Genomic DNA, 20,616 nt, shown 5'->3' on the forward strand with positions numbered 1-20,616 from the left:
TCATTAAAAAAATAAAGGGTCATTCATTTCTTCTCAAAGATACATTAACATTTTCCCAGGTTTTCAAAAACCTGTTCCATTGAAAATCATGAAAAATTTCACATGAAAGCAGTATCAAGAAACAAACAGAGGGAATCTGTACAATAATTTCAGATTGAGAATGGAAAAATCTCTTAGATTTACCACTTTAAGTAGAAGTTGGCAATCATAAAATTGTAGCTCAAAAAGTTTAATGAAGATAGATAGAGCTGACACTGATTTCAGAGCCTGAAAGACCAGTCCATGTGAAATGTATCTCTAATTTTAGTAGATTAAAACAACATAAACAAACAACTATAATTTATGTGTGTGTGCTTATTGACAGAAATGGAACAAATAGAAAATAATGAAGTTTTTAGTCTTTAATTCAAAGACAACATGGAGAGCATTTTTTTTCTATCTGTCTTACCTTATACTACAAAACTGGATTAATAAGGAAGTGACTTTCCAGTTTTATTCTAACACGATAAAAGGAATTTTCTGCTACTTTATATTTAATATGTTTACTTTCTTCTGACATCTTGCACAGGAGCCAGAAAGCTACAAAGAGAAGATCTGTGAGTTCTGAAAGCAGACAACGTGTGAGCTTTATTCTTTGAGTTATATCATTCTTTTTCTATGACAAACTCTATAAATTAGTTTTGTGCTACAATCATCTATGTATTTCTTTTGAAAAAAAAATAAAGTTAACTGCTAAAATGGCCATACACAAAAAAAAGTGTTTGCAAAGCAGCTGTTGAAGAAATGAGACAGGCAGAGCTGTACTCTATTAATTGACACCAGTTTACTACGTGGTATTTAAAAGCCATCACTGGAAAAGCAATAAAAAGCGTCCTGCTTTGTGATCTGGATTTCCTCTCACTGGACACAGAGTGCATGGGATGTTTTTAAAGTATTATTATTCTATATGCTAACTTGTCCATCTATTCTTCACGTTCACTAGCATATGACCAAATATGTTCATAAGTAACATACATTTGAGAAAATTAAGTGAAACCAAACATTCAACATAAAATCCATGAGTGGGGCATTCTCTGCCCGTGGGAAAGGGGAGGAGGGTGGCAAGATGTCTGCAGTGACTACTACTTCCACTTCTAGTTTTTGTTGATAGGCATTAGCAATCATAGTTTGAGACATTTATTGAAAGATTAGGGCAGAGTTTCTCTATGAATTTCTTAAGACTGCATTCAGCCACCTGGTTTCATGAATGATTTTCATCCTTCCCTTCAGGATAATTTTGCTTACATTGGAATAAAATACCTTTTGGGGTCACACCACATTCTTACACATTTCAAAGTCACTACTTGCCGAGGGGCTTATTGATTCCTAAAGTCTCATCATGATACAGTCAAGCAATCAAATATCATCCAAGTCATCAGTCGGCCATTTATCATTTTGTTAATCTGTTAACACTTTGCCTGCATGATAATTTTATTTATTTGTTAAATTTTTCTTGGTGAATAGGTGATTTACAATGTTGTGTTAGTGCTAGGGGTACAGCAAAGTGAATCAGTTATACATACACATGGACCCACACTCTCTCTTTCTCTCTTTTTTTTTAAAGATTCTTTTCCCATATAGGCCATTATTGAGTATTGAGTAAATACATGGTGATTTTGAAGCAGAATGTATACCTAGTCAGAGTTGCCTAAAATATACATAATTCCTTGCCTTTTTTAGGTCACTGAGTATACAACTGCATTTAAAATATTATTGTACAAGCAATGTTATAATAAGAGGTAAAACTTAAAAAAAAGCCCAACATGGTCTCAGTCATCATTAAGATGACTTGGTACTTGCCTCAATTTCCCATTTAGTTTTTACAAGTAAACCACTTCTGATCTCCTCTTAGCTGAGAAACCAAAATAAAAAAAAATCTTACTAAGGAATACAGGTTAATGAAGGTTGGTGAAGCTCTTTACAAGCGTTGGAATTATACAAACATTCATTTGGAATGAGCACTTGAAGTAGCTGCGGGATGTGTTAAAGGCGGATTTCTGGGCCTCATCCCCAGATGTTCTGATTCTTTACATTTGGGGTAAAATTAAGGGATTACATATTGAGCAGAAAATGTCTAATAAGAAGATATCAGGTTTTAACACAGAAGTTCTATGGCCACTGTTTTCAGAATTCCACATTATTTTCAGGTTCTCTGCTTTGTTCTGAAGAGCTATCATTATTGGAATCTTATTCTAGATAAGTGAGTTTTAAAGTTTTTCTTATAAATTTTGCTTTTGAAATCAGTTTTGTAGGATGGGGTGCATACTATAAATTTGGAAAGAACAACAGGCAAATGGTTAAGAAGCCCTGACTTTATTTCACAGCCAAAGAAACTACACAGCAGAACTATATCCTTCTACTTTTCTGTATATTTATTCTATTAATTTTTTATAAATTTATTTATTTTCTAATTGAAGGATAATTGCTTTCCAGAATTTTGTTGTTTTCTGTGAAACATCAACATGAATCAGTCATAGATATACATATGTCCCCTCATTCTGTTATTTTTGAAAGTTTGATACTGAAATTCCAACCACAAATCTTAATTTATCTACTTACAAAATAATTGTGATATATAGTGGAACTATCCATAACTTTGTTCTGTATTTTCCAAATCTCCTGTAAATGTGTTATCATACTTTCATAATTGAAAAAAATAAAAAAACAAAGAGAACAAAGAAAAAAAGAAACTATACAGCAGAATCTTTCTTTTTTCACCATCTCCAAAGGTGGCGTGTAGCTTTCCCACAGTATCGGGTTGCTGGTCTAGGTACAAGTACAACTTAGGTGATAATTCACTCAGATTTAAACTACTTTTTGCAAAGCCAACTTTCCCCAACAATGCATCATCTACATTTTAAACGGTAGGTGAAATTCTACCACCACTCTCAAAGAAAGGGAAAAGGAGGTGTATTGTACTGGACAAAAGAAGTGGAGGAACGTATTGACAGTACAATCTATAGTACCCCTGGGCAGAAAGATTTGTTGAAAGTTTTCTCACACGAGAAAAATGCAATGAAGCAGGTAAAATTGGTTATATTTCATGATTATTTGGACTGAGGTGTTGAAATACCTGAAAAGAAACCATCATTTGTGAATATGTGTAATTCTTTTTCCCCTACTAGTAAAGAAATCAGTGATATAATCCTATGCTTAAATATAAAATTAAAATGTTAGATTAGTAGAACATTAGAAAAATAAGTGTCTCTAGAAAAAGTAAGACATATAATCAATCACTGGTTGCTGCTTTATAAATTTAATCATTTGGAGAAATCTATGAAAAGCTCTATTCCAGTCCTTTCTCAGTTCCAAATGTGGCAATGTAACATCTTGATCTATTTGCTCCCTCTGAAAGATGCTCCAAATGGCACAAAGATATAACTATTATTCTCCACATTCCTTACATTTGTATAATTTTTTTTGCATTTGTATAATTTTTTAAAAAAAATTTTATTGAAGTATAGTTGATTCACAATATTGTATTAGTTTCAGGTGTACAGCAAAGTGATTCATTTTATATATATATATTCAGCTATATATATAGTTTATATATATTTAGTTATATATGTATATATATGTTCTTTTTTACATTCTTTTCCATTATAAGTTATTACAATATATTGAATTGAGTTCCCTGTGCTATACAGTAGGTCCTTGTTGTGTTTGTACATGTGTTTGTCCAATCTCAAACCCAGAGATGTTCAATACTCAAACTAAGCTGACACTAAGTTCCCCCACACTAAGCCATTACTGATTAAGAAAGGCATCTATAGAACAGAACAAACTAAATATAGTATAAAATTTACATTCTTGAGGCTCTGAGAAGTCACCCAGTCAAACCTCCTGCCCTTGGTCCTCCTAAATCAAAAGGCTGTATACAGCCATCCTAAATCAACAGGAGCCTGAAATACAGCTCCTTCAAGATTTTAGGTTCAATTTTTTCATTAAAGTAAAAAAAATTAGCTGGCATCAACTAATGAGCTGGAAATGAATTTGAGAAGTTTGGTTTTATATCTTGAAAAGTTAACTTCAGTGTTACTTGCAAAAGAAGGAGAAAACTGTCAACAATTTATTCAGATCTAAAGAGAAGACAGATATATCTTCCATTATACCATCCATCACAAGAATTTATAAATTGAGTACTGGAGAGCAGGGCGAAAGGGATTAAGGTGAAAAATGTATTTCATGTTCATGCTCATGCTAAGTACTTTGACCATTGCTATGGAAGAAGGAAAAGCAGAGTATGTGCATTTAACTCGGATTAATGTGGTCAGATGGCAAGAAAATTTGTTGAAGAGGTTAGTAAGGAAGCTACATCAGATAAAGCACCTGGAGGTCTGAGACTCGACTTAAGACTCCCTAGTGCACACAGAATTTCTTACTGAGGGGACAAGATGTCTGAGAATGGTGACCTTAAAATCTGGGGGTAACACATGCCGGGTGCAACTAAGTCCGCACACCCAGAGAAGCCTGAGAAATCCTGCGTGCTGCAGCTAAGACCTGAGACACACTCAAATAAATAAACAAGTATTTTAAACATTTTATCTGGGTAAAAATGAGAACATTTTGATTTGCTTGAGGAGGTTCAGGGTCGGTCTTCTAATCCCGTAGAGACGTGGGTAAGGAGATGGTGATAGAGATTACACTGACTCCCCCGGCCAGGCCAGGCTGCACCTAAGGAAGCGATACACTTGGAAGATGGGTAAAGGTAAAGTCACAATTTCAAGAGAGCCATACATTTTCAACAGCATAAACTGTGCTTTGCAGCTACCTCAGGATGACTCGGGTTCAAGAACTGATTCTGCTCAAAGTGAAGGCATGACATTTCTGGGATTTTGAAGATGAGTCTCAAAATCCCGGAATTATCCTCAAATTTCTGGCTAAACGACCAATTCCAGGCAATGTTTGTATCCATCTGGTTCTGTGACACTAGTTTCTTTCATAAAATTTCTGTGAACAAAGCCGAGAGGACCAGTACTTCTAGGCCTGGAGTCAGAGTTGTTATGCATATGGGTCAATGTGAATTTACCCAACCATTCACAAGAATACCAGTGTATTCACTGACTTCATCAAAACTCATCTCTGGGCAATACTAGACCACTATTTGTACACTTTTATCATCTAAAGTTAATTAAGCTGGTCTTAAGATTGTTTTAAAAATACTTTAAAAATTAGTATTTTTAAAGTTTCTAACAAGTCATTATAACTATGGCTAACCTAAGATAAAACCTCATGTGCTGTCTATAGGTAAAAGCAATTTTGAATATGTGGACCTACTTTTGAATAAAACAAACAGTTGTATATGTCCCTGTCCTAAGTAACTCGGAAAGGGTAGATTGTGAGGGAAATAAAAGGCTAGCAAGAAACTCAATTAAAACTACTTCACTCTCTTTCCATTAATTATCTATATTTTTAGAGGAATAATAGCCCTATTCCATTTGAACTGGCCAAGATCTAAGATTAAAAGACTCAACCCAGCCCCTGCCAATTGTCTTTTTCATACTTCTGTTAAATTTTGTTGTTAATACCAAGTGCTATTTCCCCAGCTGTGAAGTCAGGCTAGCAGCTGCCATAGCAAACTATGCCAACCAACACTACAACAATACATAAAGACAGCTGCCTTGCCTGTCTTTACAGATGAAAGAAGAGTGCTGAAGGCCTAGAAAAATCTCTAGTACTGGCAATGGCAGTGTAGGCAGCTGCCTGCCCATCATACTGCTGTAGAGTGTGCTATGTGACAATAGCTACAAGAGACCAAGAAAGGATGAATACTACTAATTTCTACCAATGACACATCCTATTTCCAAATTGTTTTCTCTTTGGGATATTACATGGTTTTTGATATTTAAAATTTTAGATTCTTCACCATTCTATGCATAGAGGCAAAACTTCACTATTACATAAACAGTACTGATTTCTATTTTAATTTTAATAAATTAAGCAACAAAGGATCTTATAGATTTGTATACAAAAATTTAAGAGTTACAAACAATAGATTTTTCTAACATTAACACTGTTATAAAGCTTCAAAATAATCTGACAATCATCCCAGGGTACAACTGACTTTCAGATTGATAAGAATTTGATGGGAACTAACATGTGTAAGAGTGTTTCTGTTTCATTAAAATGGTCCACTTTGTATACATCTCATATGGATTAAAGTCTACATAGAGTTTATAAACAGATCTGATATTTAGATTTCTTTTTTAGAAGACATGTTTACTCTAATAAAAATATTGCATACCATACTTGATCAGGATGACTGCAATTTACTTTGAAATATTTAAAATTATACTTACATACATTTCAGAAGATGGTTAATTGTAGTCATTAAAAAAAAACAAAAACCATATTCTAAAGGTAGCCCCTATAAGTGCCTCTAACATCTGTATTTCAGAGGACAACTGATCTTTTGCTTATCACCATACTGTCAGAAGAGGTTTTGCTGGTGAATATAGAAGCTTATAACCAGTATGATGAATATTAAAAATGGGGTCCCATTTGGGAAATAAAAAGCATTTAAGAAATATGGGTTGGATAAATAGTATTTTATCAACTTGTGTCATTCTTTCATGAGAAGAGCCTAGGGATCAAGTGGGCATAAATACTTTCCTTGATGGAAAGTACACTATAAAGCCCTAATTTAAAATGAGAAATCTTCCTAAAACTATTAAATCTATCTTATGTTAGGAACCAATCCAAAAAGGTCTAACACAATTTCAAGACCAAATTTTGCTTATCCAAGGTTCTTAAAATGGAAATCTAAAAAATCTTTTTGACATCAATGTTCAATTTTAAATATCAATTCCATGGCTTAATACTGTCTAAATATTTCATGAATCCATTCTTGCCTTACATCTCCAATCAGTTCAGTCCAGTTCAGTTGCTCAGTCATGTCTAACTCTTTGCAACCCCATGGACAGTAGCACTCCAGGCTTCCCTGTCCATCACCAACTCCCGGAGTTTATTCAAACTCATGTCCCTTGAGTTGGTGATGACATCCAACCATCTCATCCTCTGTTGCCCCCTTCTCCTCCCTGCCTTCAATCTTTCCCAATCTTTCAATCAGTTCTTCGCATCATGTGGCCAAAGTATTGGAGTTTCAGCTTCAACATCAGTCCTTCCAATGAACACTTGGGATTGATCTCCTTTAGGATGGACTGGTTGGATCTCCTTGCAATCCAAGGGACTCTCAAGAGTCTTCTCCAACACCACACTTCAAAAGCATCAATTCTTTGGTGCTCAGCTTTCTTTATAGTCGAATTCTCACATCCATACATGACTACTGGTAAAACCATAGCCTTGATTAGATGGACCTTTGTTGGCAAAGTAATGTCTCTACTTTTTAATATGCTGTCTAGCTTGGTCATAGCTTTTCTTCCAAGAAGCAAGTGTCTTTTAATTTCATCGCTGCAGTCACCACCTGCAGTGATTTTGGAGCCCGGAAAAATAAAATCTGCCACTGTTTCCACTGTTTTCCCATCTATTTGCCATGAAGTGATGGGACCAGATGCCATAATCTTAGTTTTCTGAATGTTGAGCTTTAAGCCAACTTTTTCCCTCTCCTCTTTCACTTTCATCAAGAGGCTCTTTAGTTCCTCTTCACTTTCTGCCATAAGGGTAGTGTCATCTGCATATCTGAGGTTACTGATATTTCTTCCAGCAATCTTGATTCCAGCTTGTGCTTCATCCAGCCCAGCGTTTTCATGATGTACTCTGCATATAAGTTAAATAAGCAGGGTGACAATATACAGCCTTGACGTACTCCTCTTCCTCTTTGGAACAAGTCTGCTGTTCCATGTCCAGTTCTAACTGTTGCTTCCTGACCTGCACATACCACTGCCCAAAGTTAAATCATTAAGTAAAGTTAAATCACACCTTGACCATGGCAGTAATTGGTACCTCTCTTCTGGGCTTATCTCACCCTTTCCTCCACCTAGAAAAAACTCAGACAATTCTGTGACAACAGTCATGCTCTGATACACCACACTGTGGATTCTCGGGTTGCTCTCTTAATATGTGTTTGCTCGACAGAAAGAAGGAATAGATGTTGGAACATGAGTTCTTTCCTACTACTGAAAATACAAACAATCCTCCTAGCCAAAAGAGTCTTACTTTTTCTTTTTTTTAAACTGAAATCCAATTTAATATTCACTTGGAGGTTCAAAATCTAATAGGATGAGAACCAATTTGCCAAAATCATAGCTAGCTTTTAAAATTATCATTCAGTCCTTCTCTGTTCAAGATATCATACTTGGGAAACAAATCCTTAGACGGCAACACACTGTTATATTTCCAATGGTCATTTGCGAGTGGTATGACTCTTTTTCTTCTTTCTTTGTTTTTACACAATTTCTAAATTTTACAGTGACTTTTGCAGTAAAAAAAAAAATATATCAGCAAGTTTGATCCTAGCTGTAGGTTTTTCATGTGTGCGTGTTAAGTCGTTTCAGTAGTGTACGACTGGACCTACGGACTGCAGCCCGCCAGGCTCCTCTGTCCATGGGATTCACCAGGCGAGAATGCTGGAATAGGTTGCCATGCCCTCCTGCAGGCGATATTCCCAACCCAGGGATCAAACCTACATCTCTGTCGACTCCTGCATTGCAGGTACATTCTTTACCACTGAGCCACCGGGGAAGCCCTGTAGGTTTTTCACATATGTCTGTATTAAGTTGAAGAAGTTCCCTTCTATACCTAGCTTGCTGAATGTTTACTATTGAATGTGTGTTGAATTTTGTCAAATGCTCTATGGCTGATTATATTATTCTAATAACATGATAAATTACACTGATTGTGCAAAGCTTACATTCCCAGAGGAAAAACTACACTTGGGTCAAGACTCCTTTAAAAAGTTATTTTTGGATTGCTAGCATTTTAAGGATTTTTACGCCCAAATTCATGAGACACTGTCTGCAATTATCTTTTCTTGGGACACTCTGGTCTAGTTTTGGTAGTCTATGTGCATGCACACTCAGTCTCTCACTCCTGTCCAACTCTTCGTGACCCCCACGGACTATAACTCGCCAAGATTCTGTGTCTGTGGAATTTTTCAGGCAAGAATACTAGAGAGGGTTGCATTTCCTACTTCAGGGGATCTTTCTGACCCAGGGATCGAACCCATACCTCTGGCATCTCCTGCACCGGCCAAGCGGATTCTTTGATACTAGTGCCACTTGGGAAGCCTTTCTATTCTGATCATTATGAGTTGGTGGAGAGTGGGCCACCCCACGGAGACCTCTTGGCGTGTGCCACTCAGGGCCTCATGCACAGAGAGGCCCTGTGTTTGGGGTAATGCTTTACGGTCCTTGACTTGAAAATTTTAATAAATTGACCTTTGCATTTGTATTTTTAAGTGAAATACGATGAAACAATGGTGCATGCACTCAAGGCTTCAAGCCTTGCCTTGCGTGTAGCCTTGCCTTCCTAGGGCAGGGTCTCAGCTCCCCTCCTCCAGGCCACGATCAGTGAGGAAAAGCCCACACTCCACTGTCACCCTCCACCCACGGGGGTGGAGGGGGCCTGGGCACAAGTCCAGGAGCCCCTCACTCATCCACAATCCAGGTTCCCCTGGGCACCATGGCATACAGGTGGCAATCCTTTGGGGTTGCCCCCCAAGGTGAATTAGGGTTGTGGGACCACGGGAAGGGAAGATTAATTTCCCTGCTCCTGATTTGGGCATCACACTTTCAGTCTGTACTGAAATCTCGCAAATTTTGCAGCCAGCCTGAGCAGATCCTGACAAGTCTGAATCAGTCATGGTGGTCTCTTCCACCAATTCTGCTTCGTATCTTGGCATATGTTGAAATTCCAGCCAATAACAGAAGGAGGAATATTTGCAGGGGAACCTTTGGGAACATTTTCTTACTCTTAAAAGAGACATAAGAGATACTCCCTTTTTGCATGTGTAATCTGCCAATTCTGGATGTGATACTTGTACTGTCACCACTATTTTATAATCAAAAAGAGACCAGCCTGAGTACAAACCTATATGGAGGGGAGAGCTAGTTAGACTACAGAATGACAAAGGGGAGGACCCAGGGCACTTACCACAACTAAATTACAACTGTCCTACCTCTGGATTCCTTGTGATGTTAGTTAATACATTTCCCTATTGTTTAAGACAGAGTGGCACTTTCTGTTAATTGCAACTGAAGCATTCTAAGTGCTGAAGACATTTTGATATATAAGATACTACAGCTTTGATAGCAATACAGACCTCATAGAACCTATTTTACCAACCGTGAAAAATAACTGCCTATTCGTCCAAGTGAATTCTATGTATTACACTGCTCATATTTTAAACTAAACCATTCAAAAACATGCCCTTTCAAAACCTGTGAGAATATTCTCATGGTTTCTAGATCATAGCTAGCTAGATAGAAAAAAATTATATTCCTATAGATTCAGGTGAATCATCATGATGGATTTAACATGGTATATTAGAAAGAAGCTAACTTTCTATTAAATCTATTTTCTTTCTCTTCCTATCTTGGCCTTCCAAAATCAAGCTCATCATCAGTGAAGAGTGAAAGTGTTAGCCACTCAGTCATGTCTGACTCTTTGTGACCCCATGGACTATAGCCCACCAGATTCCTCTGTCCATGGAATTCTCCAGGCAAGAATACTGGAGTGGATAGCCATTCCCTTCTCCAGGGGATCTTCCTGACCCAAGGATCGAACCCAGGTCCCCTGAATTGCAGGCAGATTCTGTACAATGTCTGAGCCACGAGGGAAGTCCAAGCTGGGTACCACATAAACAGAATACGAACATATTTCCACTGAAACTAGATATGTCACTGTATTCTATCTGCTAAGAGAATGACACGAGCTTTTGGGCAGAGGTAGAAATGTTCTTCCTATGGAGCATTCCGGTACCAAGATCCAAATGGTCTGGAATCTCAGCTCCACATAGCAAATCCATCATCAAGGGAAGCACCCCAGCAGAGGCATCCCTGTCCTCCTACTCCATACATCTAGATCCTCCACACAAGGAAGGGTCCCATACCCTCAACAGAGTTCCTTTTTTTCCCAGGAGCAGTTTCTCTGCTACAGGGAGCCAGCTGTTTGATACAATAGATGGTTAGGCATCTTCTGAGAGCTGCCTGGGTCTGCACGGCAAACGGTCTATTCATGGACAATGATAAAAAGAAGACACCATGCTGACATTCACAAGTGGAGAAATGATAAATCTGTGTTAGGTAAAGCCTCTGAGCTTTAGGGGCAAAAATCTCATCAGATTTGGGGGGAAAAAATCATAACTGACTGCAAAAAACCCAACCAGTTAAAACACATGATTACAGCTTTCTTAGAGATAACTTTTGGCGGTGAGAAAACTAATTAAACATTCCTTGGAAGCCATGGGGCTGAAGTCAGTGCGCTGACAACGGAACAGCTGTCAGTGCCGAGTGGGTTTCCGTCCTAGTCCTGTTCCGACCTCAGACTTGAGCCTGAGAACCTGTCAGAAAGGTGCTCTCACAGTGCAAGACATCGAGCAGCAGCTGTCCGCGCTCCGCAGGCTGCAGCCGCTGTCTCTCGACTTAAAAAAAATACACCACCACTGTGCTTGCATACTGCATGACACACGGGGTGGGCGTAGTTCTCCTGCTATCACAGAGGAGAGTGAGGTTTTGACTCCATTACTATGAATACACTGCTGTCCCGCAACAAAAGTGACTCCACTCACGTCACACGCAGGAACATGGTCATCTCAACAGGCTAGTGAAAGAAGCCAGACACAAAAACCACCTACTCCTCCACCGGTTCCATTTAAACAAAGGCAAAAACCAGCCAAATTCATCTCTGGCATTAGATGTCAGGAGAGGCCTGACCTGTGGAGAGGAGAGGAGGTGACGACTGGCGGGGTGGGGTGGGGGGAACATGTGAGGCACCTAAGGTACTAGTATTAATGGTTTCCCATTCCTTCAGCTGGGCTTCCATGGTGGCTCAGACAGTAAAGAATCTGCCTGCAATACAGGAGACCTGGGTTCAATCCCTGGGTTGGGAAGATCCGCTGGAGAAGGGCATGGCAACCCACTCCAGTATTCTTGCCTGGAGAATTCCATGGACAGAGGAGCCTGGTGGGTTGCAGTCGTGGGGTCGCAGAGAGTCAGACACGACTGAGCAACTAAGCATAGCATAGCAAATTCCTTAAACTGGGTAGTGGTTACGTGTGTATGTTCACTTTGGGATAAGTTATTGAGCTGTACACTTAGGATTGGTATACTTTTCCTTATGAATGGTATTCTTCAATTAAAAGATTGAAAAAAGAAAAAAAAGATCAAATGCCAAACACAACAAAACTCATAACCACTCTGACCAAGCAACCTACCAACCTTGAACTAGGCAGCAGTTCTGAGCCAGGGTTTCCCACATGGTTTCCAGGCATGGCATGTGACATTAGATATGGCTGGGACCTTAGCTGGGGCTGTCACCCAGGATACCTACCTCTGGCCTCTCCATGTGGTCTGGGGTCCCTCACAGCATAGTGGCTAAATTCCAAAGCAGAAAGTGAGGTAGGATCACCTTATGACCTAGCCTCAGAAGTCAGGTCCCTTCCTCAGTCACTTCCACTGCCTCCTATTTGTGAGAAGTGAATACTGTAAGGCAAGCCTGTATTCAAAAGGAATGGAACTAGACTCCACCTCTAGGTGGGAGGAGCATCAGAGAGTCTGTGGATATGTTTTAAAATCACCATAGCCCAGTGCTGCCCACAGATTATTTCCACTCCATGCCCAAGATCTCCACAAGTCTCATTTATTAAAATAGCACCAGGCTGTGGTTCAAAGTCCAAGGTGTCGTCATCTAAGTCAAGCTCAGGTGCAGATGAGATAGATGCCCCTATCGGGGTTTCATGGGAACAGATCCTTTAAAATCAGTCCTCTTGATATGAAGCCCTGTAAACTGAAAACAAACAAAGATCACACCCTATACATAAACACCCCGCAAAGAGTGGTGGGACAAGCGTAAGGTAACTGCTCTGAACCCTCTGTTCTAAAAAGCGGGGAAACAGGAGGCACACAGCAGACTGTAACAACTCTGAAATCCAGTCAATGTTGCCACTTGCTTGATTAGGACTTGGTCTCACTATCTGGGAATATCTCTCCAGGGCTCTTCTTTGCCTTCTGCATTCTTAGTTCCTCTGAATTATCTTTCCTTTTTCAAAAAATCCAACCTGCATTTGCAGAAGAATGGTAGTTTTCTTAGCCTGGTACCTCCCCTTAGAAATCCAGGAGTCCAAATACCTCTTCATTTTAGACAGTCTACGTCCCTTTTAGTCAAAGCCAGCAGTGACTCCTCCAATACAATTCTCTTCAAAATTTTGTGAGTTTTCTGTGAGTCATACTAGAAGTCACTCCATTAGATCAAAGCAAAGACACACCAGAAATCTTGTTGAGATAGCCCTTTACTTTAAAACTGCTATAGAATAATGTCCTTAAGAATATTAGAAGCTCTATTTAATCTATTTAATGAAAGAAGATAAGTGAGGCAAAGCCGTAAGACTTGAAGAGAACCTTTTGTCTGTTTAAAAGGGTCGATAAGATACCACCTTATTAAATCATTCTGAGGTCTTGAAAAAGGGTTTTACAGTGACATCCTTGACTTCATCTTTAGACCATGTTTCCCTGAAAACACCCTTGGATTTCACCTTGGCCCATAAGCCATTTCTTAATTTGAGAATCATCTACTATTTGGAGAGGCTAAGAATGAAAAAATAAATTTATTTTTTGAACCCAGCAAAACCTGGCTGATTTATAGTTAACATCGTGTATTTTAGTTTATGTCTCCTCTCTTGTCATTTTATTACAAATGGTAGAAGAAGCTAAGGGATTACCTTTAACCTCTGTCTGGAAAGTTCTTTAGCTAGATCATCTAGTTCCTTAGGTACATTTTCAATCTTCAATCACAATGTTGTGATTATGTTGCTAAATTTCCTCCACTTTACATTAAAGATCCCTTTCCTTCAACTTCTGCTAACATCTAAGCCCTCACTGATGGTCTCCGTAAAGTCCTTTAGGCTCCTACTAACATGTCAAGATTCTTACAGCTTAAATCCACTGCCTTTTCCTAGTCCCAAAGCCAAAACTACCTTTTCAGGTTATTTTTATATCAGTATTCTACTTTCAGGTACTAGAATCTATGCCAGTTATCTTTTTCTCTGCAAGATACCACTCCAAAACTCAGTGGCTTAAAACAAAAACAGTCATATACTTTATAAAACTATGACTTATCAAATTTCAAAACAAAGGTTTTGGTCAAAACATTTGTTCTCTGAGTAAAGTTCCCTAGTAACTCAGCCGGTAAAGAATCCATCTGCAATGCAGGAGAACTTGGTTGGATTCCTGGGTCGGGAAGATCCCCTGGAGAAGGGACAGGCTACCCACTTCAGTATTCTTGGGATTCCCTGGTGGCTCAGCTGGTGAAGAATTAGTCTGCAATGCGGGAGACCTGGGTTTGATCGCTAGGTTGGGAAGATCCCCTGGTGGAGGGCATGGCAGCTCACTCCAGTATTCTTGCCTGGAGAATCCCCATGGGCAGAGGAGCCTGGTGGGATACAGTCCATAGCATCGCAAAGAGTTGGACATGACTGAGCAACTAAGCACATGAGTAAAGTTGACCTTCTATAGGTGAAGATGATAATTTTTCACAATTTCTTAGTTATTACTGGACAGTATTAGAAATGTTTCTGAAAATTAAGAATAGCTAGCATTTACTGAGTGCCACAAAACCTTTCAGCTTCTCATTTTCCAAAAGCAAGTGATAAAGGATGAAAGCTGTTGGAATGGGAATCAAAGAGTTCTAGGTGTCAGTCCTGGTTTGAACAAAGTTCTCTGGTTCTTGGTCTAAAAAATGAAAGGCTGAACTGAATACTTCCTTTCTGCACTTGAGTGATTATATATTTCTTAAATAAGAAATGAACAGTTCTTAGAGCTCTTCTTTTGAGAAATTAGCGAAGCCTATCAGGTCCTTGGTACTAGGACCCTGACTGCCTTTCTGGCCTTGCTGGTCTCAGGTGGCAGCTCCTACCACATGGACTCTGACCTAAGACAAAACCTGGGCCACTTGCAGTTCTTGAATTGTCTGGGCTTGTTTTGTTTTCCCCTCATCCCTAGGCCTTGTCACGAGCCATTCACTCTTTCTGCCTAGAAACCTTCATCTCCCTGGTCCATTGTCTTTTTCCTCCAATTAGACCAAACTCTTGTTCTCAAAGAAACTTCCCTCATGCATTGAAGCAGATACAGCATCCCCCAAACCCACTCGAGGATGTCAAGTATGACACTGACTCATGTCAGTTGTGCTTATGCTTTTGTCTGTCCACTCTCCTAATGGTGAGACTCTGGAGGGCAGAAACTATACTTTTGGTCATGTCTATCTTTTTAACATGTAGACTATACCCAGAATAGAGTAGAAATTCAACAAATATTTGCTGAATGAATTGTATTTTAACTCTGCTGATAATATGGTCCAAGAAGCCACAAGGTCTAACTAACAGTCAACTTTCAGGACTGTATTGATTAACTTCTATATTGTGGGTATTATTACAAGATATTAAAATCAAGCTAGGCTAATGGTTTAGTTTACATACAACTTTTATTTACTATGCTAAAGTAGTATAATTTGGGAGAGATTATCTATTATGCAAGGAATATTAATTTTTATCTACAGTATTCTATGACTACAGTTTTTAAAAACAGCTTTATTGAGTGAATTCATACATAAAATTTACCCATTTAAAGTATACAATTCAGTGACTTTTAGTATTTTCACAGAGTTGAGCCACTATGGCCACCAATCTAATCTAAGAACATTTTTATCACCCCAAAGAGAAACCCTGCACTTAATAGCAGCCACTCACCACTTATCCCTCTCCTGGCCCCAGGCAGTGACAAATCTACTTTCTGTTTCTATGGATTTGCCTATTCTGCTCATTTCATAAAAATAAAATGATATAATAATGTGGTCTTCTGTGACTGGTTTCTATCATGTAGCATAATGTTTTGGGGGTTCATCCATGTTGTATTATTACAACATCTTTATCTTTTGCAATGTTTGCAAAATAAAGAGCTAGAAGAGAAAGAAACATGTTATCATCACTTTTGCAAATCTCCCCCAGAGAGCATAATATAAAAAGAGATCGCTGAGAGAAGGAGAAAAGGCTGAGATTCAGAGGAACTCAAAGCCTATTTAAAAAATAATTTTTATTGCTAATTTTGATTGGTACAACAATGAAAGACATTTACACACACACACACACAAAGAACAGTCACTAAGTTGATTTTGTTGGGTTTCTCCTTAATGCAAATGGGAGTTCAGAGGCTTCGCTGACGGGTGTGTATCAGCACAAACTGACATAGAGAACGGCAGCTGCCCTGCTCTCCCACCCCGTCCACACAGCTGAAACACTCACAAACGTGACACATGCTCAAAACTACAGACACGGGGTTCTGCTGGTATAAAGGGTCAGGGTGAATTTTTCCTAGGTCTTGTAAGAAATGTTTCAAATTTAACCCCTAAGTATACCAATACTAGTTTGGATCTGCTCAACTCACTTGAATCAAGCAAATTACACAACTGCAGTTAATAAGGGCTCACTGTAAGCCTTTGTACAACACTGCCTTAAAAAAAATATGGGGTTACAATCTAGTCTGGAGAGTTAAATAAATAATACAAGCCCATCTACGACTAAGTACCAAAATAAATGTGTGATATAGACAATGGCAACAGCCTTTTTACAGCTGAAGTTACACAATAGATTTTAAAATGAAATTCTTTTCTGTTTTCACCTGTCAGCTTACAAACATTAGAGTATATAGGATTATGTTATTTTAACTGCAGCAAAGATTACTGAATTAATGATAGTCTATTGTTAATCTGACTTTAACTGTAAGACCAAATCAATTCCAAAATACTAATTTTCTTACGATGGTGAAATAGCACTATATAAATAATGCTTCAAGAGCAGGTCACAGGCTGAGATCTTTGTTACACAAAAGAGTATAAAGCAAATAAAAAACAGAACTGCTATTCCCAGGGAGGCGTTGTATCTTTTTGTAATAATCATAGGAAAAGTGACCTTTCTAAGTAAAATGACGTTAGCACAGCTTTTTCTAAGATCATCAAGATTTTAAATTTACATGTTTGTTGGAGTCACAGTTTTTTAAAGCTGAATTTTATCCTGAAAGATTAAACAGTATGACACTAAATAAATGGGACAGAAGGAGGTTTCTAATGTGAAGTGGTTTCCCCTAACTGAAAATCCACCCAGAAATTTTTTCTGGCAGAAAAACATACATTTACTATACGGATTCTTGGTACAAAAGGAAGTTTACTACAGAAGCTTTAAAAACTTGAGTTATGAATCATCAAACAGCAAATCAATTTATTTTAGCCAGAAAGAGAAGTAAAAGTATTTAATTAAAATCCTCAGTCTTTTAGTTTTGGACACTTCACGAAACCAGTGTATATGTTTTAAAAACTCACACTGTTAATATCTTATTTCAAAGGCTCATAACCTTGTGATAGATGTTGATTTTACCATTAATAATGACAACAGAACTCTTATACTTTCTTTTCTTGAAAAAGCACTGAGGCTAAATAAACATTGGTGGATTGAAACTTCTCAACCCTTCCAAAGCTCCCCAGGGACCATTCCCAAACCTCAAATCCTGACAACATCCTGAGCCACAGGGAGGACCTCTTTCCATACGGTGCAGCCTCAGAGAGAAGACGGGCTTTCCTCGGGGGTTTAAACCAGCCCCTCCCTGCATGGCATGAAGTGAACCACTACTGTCTGGATCACAGGTACCCCTGCTCTCTTTCAAAGAGACAAATTACAACAGGAAAGCTGGATGGGAAAATGTCCGGTGCTCTGTCCCTCGTCTGGACGGCCTCTCTTTCCCACAACAGGTAGGCACAAGCACAGACTGTTGCTGAGTGCTCCAGACCTTGTCAAGATGCTGAAACCCACTGGTTTCCGCGGCTGTCCCATTCTCCTGGCTCTTCGCCAGAGCTTAATTAAGCCACTGAAAATGCTAGATGGTTAATCCTCTCTGTATTGCACCCACCTACAATTATTTGCAAAGCACTTTGATATGTTTTCCCTCTTCCCAAAGATAAAGATAAGCACCAGACTATTAACAGTGTACCTCAGGGTGTGTGGATGGTGCGTGTAGGCACCCAGGGTACTGGTAATTGCTACCAGTACTTACTTTAAAGGAGAAACTCAACTGCTAAGGCCAGGGCTCAGAAAGCCACTCCAAAATACATGTGGAGTTTGGTTTTATTTGTTAGGGTCTGGAATAAAATACAGAAGACTTCTACAGTTTAATCATGTTTAACCTTAGGGAACTAATTTTCCATTAAGAGAAAGAAAACAAGTATTTGGATCACCCTCTATGCTGTGAGTCCTTTTTATCATACGAACAAAACATTATAGCGCTTTTGAAATTCCCAGAGTTTCTGCTGTTCATTAAAAAGAGAAAGCACCCTTTTAAGACTGAGGTGCTTTATCTTTTACAAAATGAAAAGATCAAACATAAAACCTTATTTGTAAGCAGGGCAATGGTGTCTCTGGGTCTCTCGCTAAGATCAACAGCAATGAGGATGAATGAGGGGAAGCGGTGACAATGGTCAAAATGGGTGAAAGGAAGCTCTCTGTTGAGGCCAGCCTTCCCTGATTGCGATCTTTAGACCCAAGCCCATAACTCTGTTTAACTACTATATCCTGACTAAAAAGTTAATTCTGCTCTAATGAGAAGCAAGTGAAGTCATGTGAGGAGAGGAAGCCTGAGTAGCCTAACTGAGCCCCTACAATCTTATACCAGAGAAGATCTGTATTTGAAGATAATTTAAGGATATCTGAATTGGATTCAGGAGAAATTCAGGAAATTGTTTGGTCAGGGTAATTATTCTCTTTTTTTGACAACAGGGTATCCCACTACACACACCAAATAATTAAGTGATCTTTTCTCATTCTGTATTCTCTAGCAACAGACTCTACAGATGCTCAGCTTCCATCTTCCTGATAACAATGAGGAAATTTTAAAGGAACCAAAGTGACAGGAGTCACTTGTCAGCTATCCGGGGCCAAATTCATATTTTCACTTTATCCCCCAAATTTTCCCCATTCTTCTTGGGCTTCAAATACTTGTACTTAAAATTTCCATTACTTTGTAGGAGAATAACACCAGAAGTTAACTGCTTTTCCTAATAACTATGATGGATACACAGGAATATTCCTATTTGCTTAAGACAGAAAATTTCACACCTATATACACCACAACATGGTCAAAACAAAAGAGTGGTTTAATTAATTGCTGGCTGAGAGCCACGTTCTTTCCAAATCGAGGCTTCTGCAAGATGGCATATGGTTTCTTATTTCTTACAAATATGTAAAGCCTTTTGAAGTGATTATACTTATATCTGTCAAAATAATTCTATACATGAAACTATATAAAATTTTTAAAATATTATTTGTAAAAAAAAATTCATTATAAGAATTTGGAAATAGTTTTCATTTCTAAGAGTTAAGACAGTGACCAGCATGCATTTTAGCAAATATCTTAATTTCACATAGTGGTTGTTCCATGCAGAATGTACCAACATTACTTAGGAACATTAACAGGAAATATAACGTTTAAATTTTTATTTATTAAAAAAAATTTTTTTTGGCCATGCCATGCAGAATGTGGGATCTTAGTTCCCGGACCAGGGATCAAACCTGAGCCTCCTGCATCGGAAGAAGGGAGCCTTCACCACTGAACCACCAGGTAAGTCCCAACAAGAAATGTAATTTTTAAAGTGAAAAGATTATTTCTTCATTTTTGGCCAATGTTTTCAAAGGCAGAATATATTCAACACTCAATTTATTATTACTTATTCTATTAAATTTAATCATTATGCCTTTAAAAAAATTGTGCTTATATTGAGGATGATTTTTTTAATAAAAGCCATTTAATCTGAGTTCCCTGATGGTTAAGAGTTTTATATTATTCATCATTATAGCTCCAGCACCTAGGATACAGGAGGTTGTGATGATCTGTCATCCCTGCATAATAACAGTCTCCCTGAATAACCTCACAGTCTCAAAGGCAGCGCACCCAGCCCTAGCACTCTCGGAACAGCGCACAGCAAGAAGGCATGGGCTAAGCCGGGTCCACAGAACTCTGGCTCAAAAGGCAGCACCATCCAAGCGCTCAGGCATCCGGGGTGTTCTCTCCTCAAGGGCCCAGTGGGATGATAACTATCCACTTAGACACATACTGCTGCTGCTAAGTCGCTTCAGTCATGTCCGACTCTGTGCGACCCCATAGATGGCAGCCCAGCAGGCTCCCCCGTCCCTGGGATTCTCCAGGCAAGAATACTGGAGTGGGTTGCCATTTCCTTCTCCAATGCTTGAAAATGAAAAGTGAAAGTGAAGTTGCTCAGTTGTTTCCGACTCTTAGCCACCCCATGGACTACAGCCTACCAGGCTCCTCTGTCCATGGGATTTTCCAGGCAAGAGTACTGGAGTGGGGTGCCATTGCCTTCTCCAGACACATACTATATAGAGCTAAACATTTAGGAGATGGGAAGTGT

The 20,616-nt window shown here is 38.7% G+C and overlaps 1 protein-coding gene across 2 annotated transcripts in view; it reads right to left on the reverse strand.

Annotated features, from left to right (window-relative positions):
* The window catches only part of MRPS28 (mitochondrial ribosomal protein S28), a 90,064-nt gene that overhangs the window by 21,746 nt on the left and 47,702 nt on the right, over positions 1-20,616 (reverse strand). Inside the window, exon 3 of one of the 2 annotated variants that reach the window (XM_061123547.1) lies at positions 12,417-12,942. The exons of the other annotated variant lie outside the window; for it this stretch is intronic. Within the exon in view, the coding sequence (XP_060979530.1) occupies positions 12,891-12,942 (52 nt within the window). The 3' untranslated portion in view covers positions 12,417-12,890. Of the gene's footprint in view, positions 1-12,416; positions 12,943-20,616 lie in introns of those variants that run through there. 2 annotated transcript variants of the gene reach the window in all.

The sequence above is a fragment of the Dama dama genome, chromosome 21, assembly GCF_033118175.1.
Source record: "Dama dama isolate Ldn47 chromosome 21, ASM3311817v1, whole genome shotgun sequence".
Lineage (NCBI taxonomy): Eukaryota > Metazoa > Chordata > Mammalia > Artiodactyla > Cervidae > Dama > Dama dama.